Source organism: Xiphophorus hellerii, chromosome 7 (genome assembly GCF_003331165.1).
Source record: "Xiphophorus hellerii strain 12219 chromosome 7, Xiphophorus_hellerii-4.1, whole genome shotgun sequence".
NCBI classification, from domain to species: domain Eukaryota; kingdom Metazoa; phylum Chordata; class Actinopteri; order Cyprinodontiformes; family Poeciliidae; genus Xiphophorus; species Xiphophorus hellerii.
In genome coordinates this window covers 15637888-15654661 of record NC_045678.1, presented here as the reverse complement: position 1 = coordinate 15654661, position 16774 = coordinate 15637888, and the positions used below count along the sequence as shown (strand labels likewise).

The 16774-nt window shown below is 38.3% G+C and overlaps 1 protein-coding gene across 1 annotated transcript; it reads left to right on the top strand.

Moving 5' to 3' along the window:
* Positions 1 to 235: 235 nt before the first annotated feature.
* Positions 236 to 7738, top strand: cnmd (chondromodulin). Its single transcript, XM_032567174.1, has 7 exons — positions 236 to 280; positions 448 to 591; positions 1001 to 1141; positions 1282 to 1395; positions 1506 to 1659; positions 2736 to 2905; positions 7150 to 7738. Exons 1-7 carry the CDS (start codon positions 236 to 238, stop codon positions 7375 to 7377), a joined length of 996 nt encoding a protein of 331 aa, XP_032423065.1. The 3' UTR covers positions 7378 to 7738.
* The last annotated feature ends 9036 nt before the right edge of the window (positions 7739 to 16774 follow it).

The window sequence follows — 16774 nt, the reverse complement described above, 5'->3', positions numbered from 1 at the left end:
TTTTTTCCAACCTCTTCAACGCTCCTTTGTATTTCTTTTTTCTTTTTCTTAGTTTGGCACCATACGTTTGGCTACTTGTTGCTTTGGGGAAAGTAACATTCTGATGAAGAATTTTGCAATTTTATATTAACCTTACATCATTCACACATACCTGTCGGAAAACCTTCTGGCGGATAACCCAACTTCCATAAAGAGAAGCAACCAGAGAGGGAATTACAGAGGCACGAGAGGGATTATGGAAAAAGTGCAGAATTCAGCTGGTGGATCCTGCTGTGCTGCGGTAAGACAGGCTCTGGTTTTTGATCAAAACCATTACTGACATCTTTGACGTGTTTGTTAAGCTGTCAACGTTGTAAAGTCTTATGTTTTACCCAGCAGTGTTAGTCTTGCCTCAGTCATTGTTCAGCATTTGCTGTGTGTGTGTCTTTGTTTGCTCCTGAATTTAAGGGTTGCGGCACATCCAGCACACCACCTTCTGCTGGAGTCAGTCATGTGCTGAGATTTGGAGTTGTGGCCCTTATCGCTGGTGCAGCATTCATGTTGTGCACGTTTGTGGTTTCCCTCTACATGTGGAAAGCCAGTGATAAAAATGTAAGTGAATTAGGATTATATGTTAAAAATGTTGACAAGTGTGCAGCATTTCAAACTGTAAAATTAAATCTTTCCTTCCGACTTCAATACTCAGGCTGCTCAAATTGATTCATTGTGCTCTTCCACATTTTATACGCAACAGCATAATGTTTATTTGTGTTCTAATGAGCTCACATGTGGGGCAAACCACCTCATTGGGGTCTGCAACAGCATCTCCCGTGGTGTTTTACTCAACTTCTCAGTGTGTTAAAACTACAGAGGATTTTGTTCCATGGAAATGTCTGCGAGGGGGTAAATAACACAAGCAACATGAAGCTTGTTCCTGCCTCTGCTGTTTGTGTTTGCCTCTTTGAGATTTACATAACTCGACTAATCAGTCATTTTAACATGTCGCTTTGAATGCTGGCAGGTTTATAGCGTTCGCTACAGCCTGAACATCAATGGGAAGGTGAGAGAGGGCTCCATGAAAATTGATTCTGACAACAATCTGCAGAGATTTCAAACTGGGAGTGAAGCTGGGGAGGCTGTGGAGATTCATGACTTTCAAATTGTGAGTAAGTTTGTCCTTGTTCTCACTATCCCCCCCCCCCCCCCCCCCCCCATTCCCAGAGCTCAGCTGAGACCTTCTGTGTGCTTAGCAAAGTAGCAAAGTTGTGAATGTAAACATGGCATCTCTGTGATTTGGTGTAGGGAATAACTGGAATCCGCTTCTTCGGAGGAGACAAGTGCTATATAAAATCCCATATCAAAGCAAACCTCTCGCTCCTGGGAGCACACAACAAAGACACGCTGATGTTTGACCTGGTACGTGTGCAAGTTCTTTGACATGCAACGTTGAGAATTTGGAAAGAAAGAGAGATATTGCAGCATTAATCTGAGTAAATTCAGAGAGACTGTGTTTGTTCTCTTGTCAGACAGATGAAATAATGCCTGTGAGGTTCGATGAGGAGTTCCTTATATGGGTTGCAGCAAAGCAGCCGCTGAAGAACACCACATTTTTGAGCAACAGAATTCTGGATCTTTGTGGGGAACTTCCCATCTTTTGGCTTCAATCCATTTATCCCAAAGGTTCTTCCTACTTTTTCCAGATTCTGCTTATGGTCGTAGGAGGCCTTAAGCAGGATTTAATTTGTGGTAGATTTCTGTTAACTGTGATGAATGAGGGTAACAGCAAATTAAAATCCCACGTTCAGTTTCCTAGGACATTAAATCTTTTTATAGATCAATAAAAGAAGGAAACAAAAGCGGGAAAAAAATATGTTATAGCCTACGCAGTCATGGAGAGACTTTTCCAGCACGCAGTCATTGACACCCTGCACAAAGACCATAATCCACAAAAGGTCACTGCTAAAGAAGCTGGCTGCTCACAATGTGCAGTATCCAACCAAATTTATGAAGAGACAATTGGAACGAAAACATGTGGTAGAAAAAGGTGAACTGGTAACCCCACATCATTCTATGATGTCTTTGCATGATTTTTATTTTTTGAGAAATTTGAATTTTGGGTTATCATTTGCCATAATAGTTCAAATTAAAAATAAACGCTTGAAATCTATTGATCTGTATGTAATAACTCTAAATCTGCTTCACTTTTTGAACTGGATCATTAAAAGAAATGAACTTTTTGTTAATAGTCTAATTTACTGGCATCAGCTTGTATATCTGTGTTAGTCAACATGTCCTTTGGGTATTTTTAATATTTTTGAAACCCGGAGGCTTGCAGGGGCCCCAAGGCAGCCATAGAGTCTGACCTGATCCCACCGAAAGGAAAACTGCTGTTCTAAAATACACTGTAATCTATTTTAAGTTGAGCCATTTTACTTTTTTCATAGCTCATTAAAATCTTAGCTGTGATTGCTTTTCTTATCTGCTGACACACTTGTAATATTTCCTGCCTTAGCTTAGAAGTTAGTGAAACACTTGAACATCTTGAACATACACTAAATTTAGAGTAGAATAACAAAGTCCCGTATTAAAAAAGAATGAAATTGAAACATGCAGCACTGCTTGATATCACTGCTGCTAAGTGAATTATTGAAGACATCTGAGACAGATCCAGCTATGTAGGATTGAGCTCTGAGGACATGTATGGCATCTTGCGGATGTTGACCCAATACTCTTGCCTCTTGTGTATGGAGTAACAGATGGGGAGAGGAGAAAGAGAGGCGTGCGACGAGCCAAACGGCAGTTAGACATGCAGGACATCAAGGCGTCCACTCAGGAGAGGGACCCAGAGAGGCGCGGTGAGCAGGAAGCTGTGGATGAAGGACAGTCAGCTATGGGGTCAGGGTACAATCCTGAAAACCCCTACCATGTGAGTGATCATTTCATCAACAACATTGTTTACAGTGAACAAGTCTCCACAGCTGGTTAATTTTTGATAAGGTATCAAGAGGCATATTCAAGGCCTTGAAGCAATCCTTAAAGTGTTCTTTGAAATGAAGTTTTGCTTTTCACAAATTACTTCATCACAGCAGTGCTAAAAAAGACAGTTCTAGATGTTGTGAAGTGGGTTTCAGTGTGGTAGTTATCAGCAGTCAGTATTTTATCAGCAGGAGACAGGGGTCTTAAAGTGCGTTCTAACTGTATTCTTAAATCAAAGAATTTGCTTCTGTGCCACTTTACTATGCAATATGTTCCTCATTAAATTAACATAGAAAGCCCTGTGTTCTGTTTTTAATATTCTGCTTTATTACACCACAAAGTACGTTCTGTATTGATTTAAGACTCAAAAAAGACTTCCCAGTTTTCTTTCAAACTCATTGTTACATTTGTTAATAACCCAAGCCCTAGCTTTAGATGGCAAGGATGAAAAATCAGAAGGGTTGTACATGTGTTATGATAACACTGGCAACACTGCAAAAATGTGAAGAATAGTGTTGGATGTTGTACACTTGCTAAGAAAAAAATAATAATCATAGGGGACAAGAATATTTATAAGACGTGAGGTAAGTATTGACCCCAGGAATTTCTCTGACTGAGGATATTGTATTGTCAAAAAACATCCAGTAATACTAGTTCAGTAGCAACAGGGATTGTTTACTTAGTATAAGAGATCTCAGACAGTCATACAGTAATCCACTTAGATGAATCTGTACTTTAAGATAATAATCTGCTTAGATTATCAACATGTTCCTAAAGGTGACAGAATATTACTCAATTATTAATGCACTGACAACTCAATGCATTAATAACACTATCTTTACAGCACTAAAAAAAATGTTTAAAAAAAGCATACATAACATATATTACAAAGTTATATCTTCAGGATCTCATTGGACTATTAAAATGATTAGAACTGTAACTAATAATGCATGTGCAAAAATGTTACATGGCCATATTATTCTTATAATCCGGTACTTACAAATTCCTGTCACTGTATTGCTCATCCAACTCCGTTTTCTTTATGCCATCCATTATTACACCCAAATGCCTTGCCCAACTTCCAGTCCTTATTTTAAACCCTATATTGGCAACTCTGGATGGCATCAATCTTAAACACAGTGAAATGATGTCTTGTTTATTACCATTTGGTCATCTTTATAAAGGGCACACAGCACTTTGCATATTCAAACATCTTTAAGTCAATATATTGCTTTTGCCCTTCAATAAATCACATTCGAAGAAAGACATTGTTTTCGGCTTCGTCTTGTGATAGTTATAAGAATGACACAACAATTTGCAATTGTAAGAAGTTTTACAACCCAAAACTGGAAGACTCTTAAGTTGAGTGAGACATAATTCACAAATCTTACTTGTAAGAATCATTAAATGCGTCATAAATTATCCAAATTTGTAGAAATGAAAACATTTTAATTTTATATTTTTTTTATTCCACTTTTTTCACATTTGAAATTAGTGACCTGATACATAAAAAGTAGTACAGAGACCTCACTCAACACTTTGCAATATAACCTGGGCTGACTTATAATGCCAAAAGAAACGTCATCAGCCAAATGCAAATATTAGCACGTCAATGCTAAATTTAACATGCTAATGTCAACCTTGCAGCGAATTGTGATTGTTAAATAGAGCGTCTCCTCTTTGAGTCTGAGCCTGAAGATCTGAGAGATTCTTAGCAAAATGCTGACTGAAACAATGTACAAAACAATTGTAACAATATAATATTAAAATGTCATATTGAATTTGAAAACAAGACGTGTAAACCACATCAGATGGATGTTGGCGTTTTGGATAATTTGCATACATGCTACAAGCCAGTGTAATGAAAGCAGAAAAATTATATTCTAATAATATTTAGAAGTTTTGAACCTAAAAAAGCAGAAAACATTGGACTCCGATCAAAAATCATATGACCCAGCTTTCCAACAGTATTTAGACGCACCACTTACGCACAAATCTGGGCTGTGCTAAAGCGTGAAATGAGTCTCAAAAATCCTTGTGCATTCGTAACCGAATCTGTGCATAAATGCAATTTTGTGTGTGTGTACCAGGTGATTCGTGTGTACTTATTTAACATTTGTAGGCGTAGGAGAACGTTTGGATTCATAATTATCAGATTTGTGAGGTTGTAGTTAAAAAGTTTGTGTGTAGAAATTTAACGTTTGTAGAAATTGTAATTTTGTGTGTGTATTTTTATTTTGTATTCGTAATTTCTTCATATTTGTGACCACATATTTATAAATACCCAGAGCTTTTCTTTTTACAGTTTACAAATCATCTTTCAGAGATACAAGTATCCAAAGTTAAACACAATGACCCTTGCACAAGTTACAAATCCACCCATACACACGCACAGATACTTTTACACGCGCACAGGTTTTTGAGATTATTTTCACTCCCTAATGGACTCAGATGGGGACTGTTTGTGTGAAAACTGGCTTTATATAGCTGGAACATTATCATGAAGTGTCCTTTTCCCATTGTCCTCTGATGAACACAATGAGATGAGATGTTGTGAGAATGTTTGTTTTTCATGCTGTATTACTTTTGCATCTGAGTGGCCTTACCATGTGCAGGTGTCTCACATAATAATTGGGATATAACAATAATTGAATGAGAATGGATAACACTATATATGTCACACTGTAAACTGAATGTTACAGAACTAGAGTGCATAAATAACTGCAGTGCAGTGGATCCCTAATAAAAAATAAATACAGAGCATTAAAGGATATGCAATAGCTTCTGGCACAAAGATGTAACATTGTAAAACCTGTACCCACAATGCTCTGTTGCTACCATTCAGGTTCACTTGGTTGCATAAGGCAAAACTGTGACGCCTCGAGAAAAAGTTCATTGGGTTGCCTAGAACAAACCAGTATGAATTTGAAGGCGGTACAATGTATAAATAAAATAAAGTAGGATATGGAATATTTAACTAATGTGGGGGTTTTTTGTTGTTGTTGTTTTACATTAATGTGTTGACTGAGGAAGATGACTGTATGAATTTGTATGAACTGTACATACAAATGCATACATGGTGAGCATCCACAAGGCATACAACTCAACTCCACTGCTCAACTTAACTACTAAACATTCAAAGAACAACTTGTCTTGAACATCCTCATAACGTGTATTAACAGTAATTACCTGTTGCTTGACCAGCGATAAGAAACTAGTCCCACGTTTCTTCCAGCACGTGTGCGATTCACAGTGTCTGAATGAATGGTGAACAGTGTTCCTGAATTAGTTTGCAAACACCAAACGATAGAGTGTAAGTTACCTTCAAGTAGGTATTTCAGTTTTCAAGCTGCATTTTTTTTTTACTATTTTACAAATTCTTTCATAATTTTTCATGAGTAAAAACATTTTTCTTTCTCAAAAAAAATTGCTAATTGGCGGCTCTTTCACAAATTTAGAGTTACGTTCCATAGAAAAATCCATGAATACTGAATCATGAATAAGTGAGGGTTCACTGTTTTTAGGATGCTCTTTATTTTAATTACAACTGAGCAAAGGATCAACCATTAAATGGCAACAAAAGACTTCCAATACAGTTCTTGGTTTTTGTGCAATAAGGACCAACTACAAATAACATGCTACAAACGTGACCTTCTCTTCGGTGTGAGACAAAGTTATGGAAATAGTCTAGAAACAGTTAATATGTTTCAGCTGGACCTCAGACCTGAGCTGGACCTCAGCTGAACTCAGGCCCAGCTGTTTGTAAAACCTGTACTGTCAGTATTGTACGATACTGACAGCTTCTAAAAAACCCCACAGAACTCCATTTAAACTAAAAGTCCAAACTATCCCTTTGATATGCCAACCTTCTTCAAAATCTACTTTTACAAAACTGGAACTCAGTGAGAAAATGCATTAACTTCAAGCAGACCCTTTTCTTTGCTGTTGCTGCTTCCCATTGTTAGGGCATCAATCAGACAGCTGAATTTTAGGTCAAAGCAGCCAGTCTGTCCTGATGAATTTCTGAACCAATGTAGAAAATTCCCACCTCTTATAAAAATTAACATTTTCCACAAAAAAAAATCTGCATTCTTGAGATGATTAAGATATTTAGAACTTGTTTGAATGGCAAATATAGATTTAAAAATCTGACGTGCTACTCATGTATATTAATCCTCTTTAATGTAACCACAGCGCAGCGGAGAAGCCAGAGAGGAGACCGCCATGACCTTTGATAGCATGCTGGACCACCAGGGAATCTGCTGCTCAGAATGCCAGCGCAGCTACACTCACTGTCAGCGAGTGTGCGAGCCTCTGCGTGGCTACTGGAATTGGCCCTATAACTACAGAGGGTGCCAGGTGGCCTGTCGAGTGATCATGCCTTGTCGCTGGTGGGTGGCACGGATTTTGGGTGTTGTGTAGCCTTCTTGTTTAGAAAGAAAAGTGTCATTTTTTTTGCATCGCCAAAGATCTTAAACCTTACTGTTTTTCTGAGCTACTCTTGACAGCACAACTTGCATACTGTGAAAAAAGTTTTCAGTAAATGTTAGAAAGCGCCACTTCCCTAGACATACTTTTCCTCGTTTGTTCTGTAAAATTTGAATACGTACTGTAGATGCAACTCCAGAATCACAAATAAGCACATCTTTTCATAGCTCCATGCTATAGCTGTAGTGCACTGTATTGTGTTTGGTAGAAAGGCTTGGGACCAAATCCAAAATGCTCAGCAGATCATGCCCCCTTTTTTGACTGAGCAGGCTTTCAATAAATTCTAATTACAGTATGCCTGCTTTGATGTTGATGTTTTTCTGTGTCACACGCTGTTTCCATGGTTCCACCGGGTGTTTTCTTCTTTCATTTTGATAAAAACTGAAGTGACAGCAACAGTTGCCATAACTTCCATTTACAGCTCCGATTCAGTTTGAGGGCAACACAATTTTTGTGTGCCGACATCTGCATTGACATGTGCTAATGCAGACTGAGTGTGGTGGCAGTGATGGAAAACATTTCCATCAAAATGACAGTTTCATTTAATATTTTTTTTTTTATTTGCTAAAAGGAGACTGCAAATAAACAGGTAGAAATTACGATCCCCAAAAGTTTTCTTTTCTATTTTTTTTTATTTCTCGTTTTGTTTTATTAATACAACTGCTTGTGTTTTCAACTGTGGCCTGAAAAGCTCACAATCAAAAGTGATCTGACTGTTATCTCTAAAGCCGTACGCCAACTTTTTAAATAACCAAACGCAGCTATGTTGTGATGAAGTTGATTTCACAGAGGGTTATCCAGGCACATCAAATTACAACAATGTGAAATTGCTCCATATCTGCCTCTAAAGCTGCATTGAAACTCTGAAGCAGTGCGAGGAGGCAACACAAAAGAGATGCTTGTCTTTTTTTCTGCTTGGAGATTTTTCCTGGTTTTCGCGCGGGTAGAGGTGCTTATCACATCTGCAGTGCTGATAAGGCAGCCTCCGTGCTTCCGTAGGCTATATAATATTAATCCCTCTCCCACGTCTGCAGATACACTTAAAGGAAGGTGACAAGCATGACATATCCAGGACCTCCTGATGGCTCGTGCTCTCGAGTGCAGCCGCTAAAAGAGCCCCCAAGTACCCTCAAGTGATGTAAATTTGCAAGGGGAGTCCAATTTCCATCACAGTCCTGTCACTGCCATGGTCATTAAACTAAATCATCCTGCTGTGTGTCACACTGCTCCTGTTTTAAAGGCTCCTCTATAATGGAGTTATACTTGGACTGCAGATTGGAGCACAACAGTAAAATGTCTGACCTGACATCACCTGTAGGACTAACCAGAATATTATATTTTTCCTCAAAACTGTGGAGGATGAGAAATGTAAAAAAATATATAGTACTTTATTGTGCAGTAGTTATATGTTTTTTAACAAGTTTAACAAGACAAAGTAATTATAATAAACACATTTACTGTGCTGCTTTGGTCTGGCAATCTGTCCAGGTTGTACCTCGCCTCTCGCCCAGTGACCGCTGGAGAAAGGCACCAGACCCCCTCACAACCCTGCAAGGATAAGCGTGTTAGATAATGGATGGATGATGGACATTTACTGTGCTGTATTGTCTACTGTCAAACTTTAGCCCATTCTGTCAAACTATAACCACAAATGTCCATATTTATAATTGTATGTGGTAGAGCAATATAAACTACAGTTAAGTGGAAAGAAACTAAACTTTTATACTTAAAACCTTAAAAAGTGCATTTGTATTCAGAGAGTTTACTCTTGTACTTCTAAATAAAATTCAATGCAATCAACATCAGAAGTCACCTGATCAGTGAGCAGACTCAGAGTATAAACACAAGTGCTCTGTGAAAGCCCCGGAGGTTTGTCAGCGAATATCAATGAAGACAAAACATGGCAGACAGATTGGATATAAGGCTATAGAGAAGTTTAAAGCAGAGTTAGGTTGTAGGACAACATTGCAAGCTTTGAACATCCACTTAAACTAACAAGAAACCATTGATAAACAATATTAATAATCACAAACTTTATTTGTATTACGCCTAAAAAAATTAGAAGCCACAGTGTTTCACAACATAAGAAAGAAACAACTGAGTAGACAATAGCTTATGGTAAAACCTGCTGAGAAAACATGATAAAATACAAACATTCAGTGAAATATTTGATTATTAAAAATAAAATTAGGTAACGCTTTATTTGAACTCATGAGTTCATGACAGGTGTTATGTCATGTTTGTGACGGTGTCATGACAGTCTTATTCACAACCCGTCAAATAAAGTGTTACCTAAAATTACTGTGACAAAGTTAAATAAAAAATATTCATAACAGTTATAAATCCATGGGAAGAGTCTCCTTAAAAACAATTTAAAGGGATTAAAAAGTGAATTTGACTAAACGGATCTTCTCAGGGAGTATATTTCTCTAAATTGGTGCTCTGACCAAAGGAGCTCCATTCCCTTTAGTCTTTATTCAGGATTGTGGTATAGTCATAAGAGCTATGTCCTATGACTTCAGACTTGAGCCATGGTGTTAAGAGATCAGAGATGAATTTGGCACAAACCCAGAGTAGGCCTTAAGGGTTAGCAATAAAATCTTAAATTAATCCTAAAATGAACTTGTGAGCAGTGAGGAGACCATAAAATTGACGTTAATATGTTCCTTTTTTATGTTTTAATAAGTAGTGTTTTGTACCATCTGTAGCTTCTCAGAGGTTTATAAACTGTAATAATTAATTTGAGAGGAGATTAAAATTTAGAAAAAATGTATTTAACAATACCGTCGAAGTAGCATGAACTATGTTTGAACCACAGAACTGACATGATTATCAAGGGTAAGGTGGACATAAAAAACTATGCAAAACAATTGATTATAAATTAATCAGAATAGCAGCACTTTGTAACACCAGAGGAGCTGCAAAAATGCTGAGCTCAATTGGAGGAATCTCGACAGCTATTTGTCATGCAATCTACAAACCTGCTTTTTATCTAAGAGTGGTTGGTGGTGGCTGCATCCTGCTGTGGGGCATCTTTCTCTAGAGCACAACCAGGGAAGCTGATCAGATTTGATGGGAAGATAAATGAGACAATTCTAAAAGAAAACTTGTTAAAGGCTGCAAACAACATGAGACTGAGGTAAAAGTTCACCTTTTACCTGTACAAAAACCTTAAATCTACCACCAGAGCTACAGTGGCATAGTTTAGCTTAAACCACAGTATTGTAATAGAAGGGTCAAGTCAAAGCTCAGACATAAATTTAATTGAGGATCTGTTGCAATACTTGAAATATGTTGTTCAGATCCCATTCAATCTGACTGGGCTTCAGCTACATTTCAAACAATAAGGAACAAAACATTCAGTCACTTGATGTGCAAATCTAATAACTCAAAACACTTTCAGCAAAATTTGGTTCTTTAAAGCATTTATCTTCCTCTTTATGTTTACAGATTACATTATGCTAGTCAATCATGCAAAATTCTAATAAAATACATACAATTTTGTGTTCAATTTTGCCGAAGAGTAACTTATTTGTTTTGTGGATTTTCTTTTGGGGGTGGAGGTAGGCATTCGGTTTCACTCCTAATTTGTTGGCAAAGGAGCACAGAACAAAGAGCTCTAACTTTAGACTAAAGGAGATGGAAAACAAAAATCAGAAAGACAGATCCCAACACCACAAGTGAAAGCTCAATGTGGCATTTAAACCGAGAAAAAAAAATGCTCAAAACAACATCAGTTTTCTTTTTCTTTTTTTATCCCAGGGTGTTTCGAAAGAACTTGTCTCTTTTTGCCATCCCTCTATCTCCTGAAAGGAGAAATGCACCCCCATTGAGTAGAAAGACGAATGTGTTGGAGATCGGCTTCAGTGTGTGAGACAGTGGTGCCTTTTTCTTTGTCTCTCCCTCTGGAGCTGAGCTTACCCTGGGAACCCTGCAGGCCAGGGAACAAACAGAGCTTTGTGAGCACCGACCCACTGTGCCCAGCAGCCACACTGCAAACCTTCAGCTCCTGTGCTAATAAGACGCCACAGATGAGGAATGCGCTCAGCTGACAGAGGAGGGGGCGCTTTCTCGCATCCACCTGTGCTTTCATCATTGCCCATCATAACAAACATGGGCAGGCGGGGTGTGTTGTGGATGGTGCTTTCCTCACCTATCCATCCTCTTGCCACTAAAACCAAATACGATATATTTGGGAGAATTGATCTTTTGATGGAAGAATTAGGGCTAATCACAGCCATGCAGTCACGAGAGCTCCCTGTAAATATGTCAGTAGTCTGTCATAAATTTGAGCGTTGTTGCCCAAGAGGCACAAAAAGTGTGAACAGGAGTGAGAAGTGAACCACTCTAGCCGACGTGTCCTACATTTGATTGCATGTTTTCCATTACACCCAGACATGAATGCAATAAATAGTACTGACAGTCCATTTTGCACCCTAACGATGAACACAGAAACCCTTTTAGGCTTGCTCATTATGTTTGTCTGTGAAAAAGCACTGCAATACATTTATAGATGCTGGCACTGGAGAACCTGTTACCCGCAGCTTTGCACCAGCAGAAACAAGCCAAGCTAGGGAACATTTGTCTTTTCTTTTCTCCTGAATGCTCAGAAATACATGGCTGGATGAAGGGTTGTTCTGCTACAAGGCTTAAATGCTTTTTAATCCCATGGTTGAGTGACCACTTGCAGTTCTGCCCAGTACTCTGCCTGCCATTTGCAGGTCCCTCTGAAGTTTCTCTGCCACTTGCTCGCCTTTCTCTCCCTTTCTCTCAACACCCCACCTCCTGTTTTGTATGCGAGTCCCAAATGGTTTTTAATCAAATGCCTGCTAGTACTGCATAAAAAATAAATAAATAAATAAATTTTTAAAAAAGGCGTGACTTGTTTATTTCACAGAGTTAAAACTGCAAATACTAGTTATAGACCTGCCTGACTTCAGTGAATTATTGTCAATGTTATGAAACATTATGGCAATTACTCTGCACACACTGCAGGGATTTTTTTTTTCTTTCCGCATATTGCACTTGGTTGCATGGTGTCCTTGTTACACTTAAATAGAAAACCTGTACTGTGGTGTGGGTGTAAATTGGACACAGTACTGGAATTTGCACCACTGCTCTGCGAAGGACAGACTCTGTGTGTGTGACAGTTATTGTGGTGGTGCAGCAGCAACCTGCAGTGGATGTCAAAAGTTGTACTAAATAAGGTAAGGCAGTTATATTTAAATCATAACACGAGATGTGGTCTTGGAGAAGATAATGGGAGAATATTGCACATTTGTAATGAAAAATTATGTCCAAATCATAAAATAATATTGAAAGGGTAGTTCAAGATATTTTAAGTTTGTTTCTGATAAAAGGTCATAAGAAGTTTATATAAATCCAGATTAGTTGGCCCCAGAAGGGAAAGCTGCCAGCTAGTCTGAGAGGAACCAAGACCAAAGAGTACTTTTAATATACTGAAGCACATTCAGTCTGAAAACTGTCACAGTGGTTAGTGTGAACATTCAAGTTGAGGGCAGAGGGTTTTTTTTTTAAGCGAATAACCAGAATAAAGAAGACCAAGGAACACAGCAGACATCTCACAGATAAAACTGTCCTACACCATGCAAGGGCCATATAGTAAAAGCATGGAAGTGCTCTGGTCAAAAAAGACCAAAGCTGAATCATTTGCAAAACATTATGTCAGGCAGAAACCTCTGCAAACCTATGATTATTCACACAGAAAATGCAAGTAAAGGGAAACGCTCCACCTCTGATCTCCCCAGGAAAACAGATATCATGTCCATCCGATGTAGGAATGGCACAAATTTGGAAATTGTGATGCAATTTCTACAAGACTTTTTTCAAAATCTACAAGGACTTTTAAATCACTTTTCTACAAAAATCTAAATTTAATTAAAATGTTATGTTTATTGCTTAGCAGTAAGTAGTCAACAAAATGTGTTTTTTGATTTTTCATAACAAAAAAAATACAAATTTATAGTTCTTGTGAGCTTTGTTGCTCACATGAACTATGAACTTAATTGTTTTGGCTTCTGGGGCAAATAGTTTGGACACCACTGATGTCAGGTCAGAGAAGACCCAGCAAGCTTAGAAATATATAAAACAGTTTTCACTTAAACCACTATATTTTTGGCATTTCATTCCGCTTCACTTTTACCTCCTTCAACCCTATCGTGGTGACGCACAAATTGCTCAGCTGAGAAAATGGCCACAAATTTATAATAGTGTCTTATGAACATGTATGTTTTTAATGTCTGCTAATATTGTGTTGAATCCCATGAATATGTGTATATCCCATCTAAGCTAGTTTAATTGCTAAAATCAACTAAATCTTTTAAACTTGATGTTCGATTTACACCACTATGAGGTTTTGTTTACCTTTCATGCTGATACATGATATTTGTCTGGGACTAGTAATGGAAACAATTTCACAAAAACTCACTTCAAAAAAATCCCTTTAAATAATAGAAACCTGACCAATCTTTCCAGCTCTTCAGGCTCTGTGTCCAACCGATCTGGATTTGCAACAAATGAAGTTGTCCAAGACAGAATATATCCATCAACTCTGAAAATACAGAACTATCCCTTTAAAACATGCCAAACGAATAACTGCTATGAGATTCTCTATCAAACGGCGACTTTCATTTCAGCTTAAATCCTTCAAATAGGTTTCCCAGAAGTTACGCATCCTTTTCCAGAGTAGATTTGAAATGAAGTTATAGATAGCTCAAAGCAAAATCAAATGAGGACTTCACATCTACAAACTGCTGGGAAGAACATAACAGCTCACTCACAAAGCAATGTCAAGAGGTTTGCCAGATGAAAGTAAAAGTTGCTTTGAGAGTTGCAGGAAGTACTGACAAAGTTTATGAAGAAGAAAGTAAATGTCTTTTTAATCCTCAGCAGCAAATGCAACAATGAGGGAGCCTGCACGCTTAGATATGTCACCCCCGGGGCAGGCTCTATACTTAAGACTTACAACAGCCTCATTATCTCCCTCAACTCACATCAGATCCTAGCAGCAGTTTGTCACAGGCAGGCTCCTCTCTGCCACCAGGCATCAGACCAATTCTCCTGCAACACTACTGTACATAATTGCCATATGGACAGCGTTTTGGAGCCAGACAGAAGACTAAAAAGCCCTCCAGGCAGATTCCCCAGATAACTAAATGAATATTTTATCTCATTTCCATCTAATTTGCACTGCATTATAATACAGGAGTGAATTTTTTAATTAATTGATAGAACAGATCAAACACAGGTTTGCACTTTGATTTTTTTTAGGGATGGAGCTGTTGTTTTGATAATTTGCATGACTTTTTTCCCATGCCAAGCCTTTTAATCTCTCGGAATTTCAGCATGTCTTCATAGCCACACTATAATAAAACATACAGCAAATTAATAACTGTCAGCGCGCATAAAATGCCTGTCTTGGTTGTGTGAGCACTTCCAGTGAGAAGTTTTTTCTTTTTTTCTTTTTTTTTTTTTACCTGCCACCCCACTGATTAATTAATTTCACACTGTTTAATTAAATCCACAGTCTGGGGAGCCTGGGCAGCACCACGGGGAGCCGCATGTGAGCCTTGTGCGTACAGAGATTACTAAAGAGGGTCTGAGACTCCTGCTCCCTGGCTGATGTTGACGCTGACGTCACCCTCTGGATACCAGAGCCTGATTGTGTCAATGTCATCCTGCAGTTGTGAGCCTTTTCTGCCGGGGACATGATAGCATGGCTACATGTGTGGATTTCCAGCTTACACTTCCACTAGCACAGAGAAACTGAGCATTTCACAGTATCATCCTGAAAGTAGCCTTAAGATTAGACAGTATTTTGAGCTTGTGGTATAAGGTCAGCGTACAGAAGCTGAAAAATTACACAGATGTGTTTCTGTATAGATAAGAACCCTTATCAATATCAAGATGGACTGCTGTGAGATTTTCACAGCATTATGACCAAAATACAAACAGTTTAAGAATAACCAGGAGCTTCAAGCTGCAGTATTTTAAAAAAGAATATGCTTCTTAAATATTTGTTAAAGCTGTCCCTATGTTATAACTATATTTTATGAGACAGATAATCTGTAAAAATAAATAAATACCGTACCTAAAAAAATTAGCTCCTCAATCTTCTCCCAGAGTTACTATTGCCATCTGCAGAAATGCACCGCTACCGGCCAGAAACAACCAATAAAGAGTCAGGAGGAGGGTCTTGGCGCTGTGGGTCATCCACATGTACTTGCTGCTCAATGTGCTAATGGCAGAGAAGTAACTTAGAGGAAAATCATTTATCCAACATCATCTGTGGCCATCCTCACTAGCCTGAGCATTCAAGACAAGCTCAGGTGTCGGAAGAAGCTATAGAGCTGCAGAGAGCAAGGGGGACAGAGTGAGCAGCGCCTACACAAGCTTGATTGACTGCGCTAAGACCCTCCTTCAGGTTCTGATTGGTTGATTCTGACTGAGCTGTGTATTTCTGCACTTAGAACAGGGAGCGCTGGGACAAGGCAGAGGAACTCAATTTATTTTTCATAGATTATCTGTCTCAAACTGTACTGTCACTGACAGTTTTAACAAATATGTAAAAAACTTATTTTTAATAATTAAAATTACATATTGCAGTTTTCAATACTGAGGCAGGTGTGCAAAATGACGAAAGACCCAGACAAGCTAATCAGAGAGAAAGTGGAACAGGTGTGGTAGGAAGAAAGCAGGGAAACTGAGAAAAAGAGGTTAATTATTGCGAAGGAAGATTAACTCCAACTCAAAGAATCTACAAAGCAAAGGGGAAAAGTCCAGCAATAATCTGGGTGACATAAATTTACATATACAAGAAACAGAGCATGAGAATAAACTCAGAGATTAAACTCAAATAAATGAGCTATGGCAACAACGTAGAGAAATGAACTGAATAAGACAAAACATATTGAATATAAATATAATTCATTTTTTAATTATGTGACTTGTTTCATGAGAAATAAAGAATTAAAAGGGGAATGATTTTTACTAAGATGAGCTTGCAGACTTGAAATGGTGATGTTAATCAAAAAGCACTTCAATAGAAGCTTAGATGCAGTTTACAGTTAAAAAAAAAAAGTCAGAATCACAAGCCACACTTTTGTGTAAGCATCACAAACATCTCCAGTATTCACACATTTTTATTCAAGCTGCAGAGTTTACTGAGACGTGATAAACTTTTAATCAGCATTCCTGCACGCAGACTGATACAGCATAAGCTCGGGGAGCGACGCACTGTTTGCGCCTGCCTTGTCCTGTGACAGGAAGACCTATCAGGTGCTAACCCTCCCTCCCCCAACCCCCGAACTCC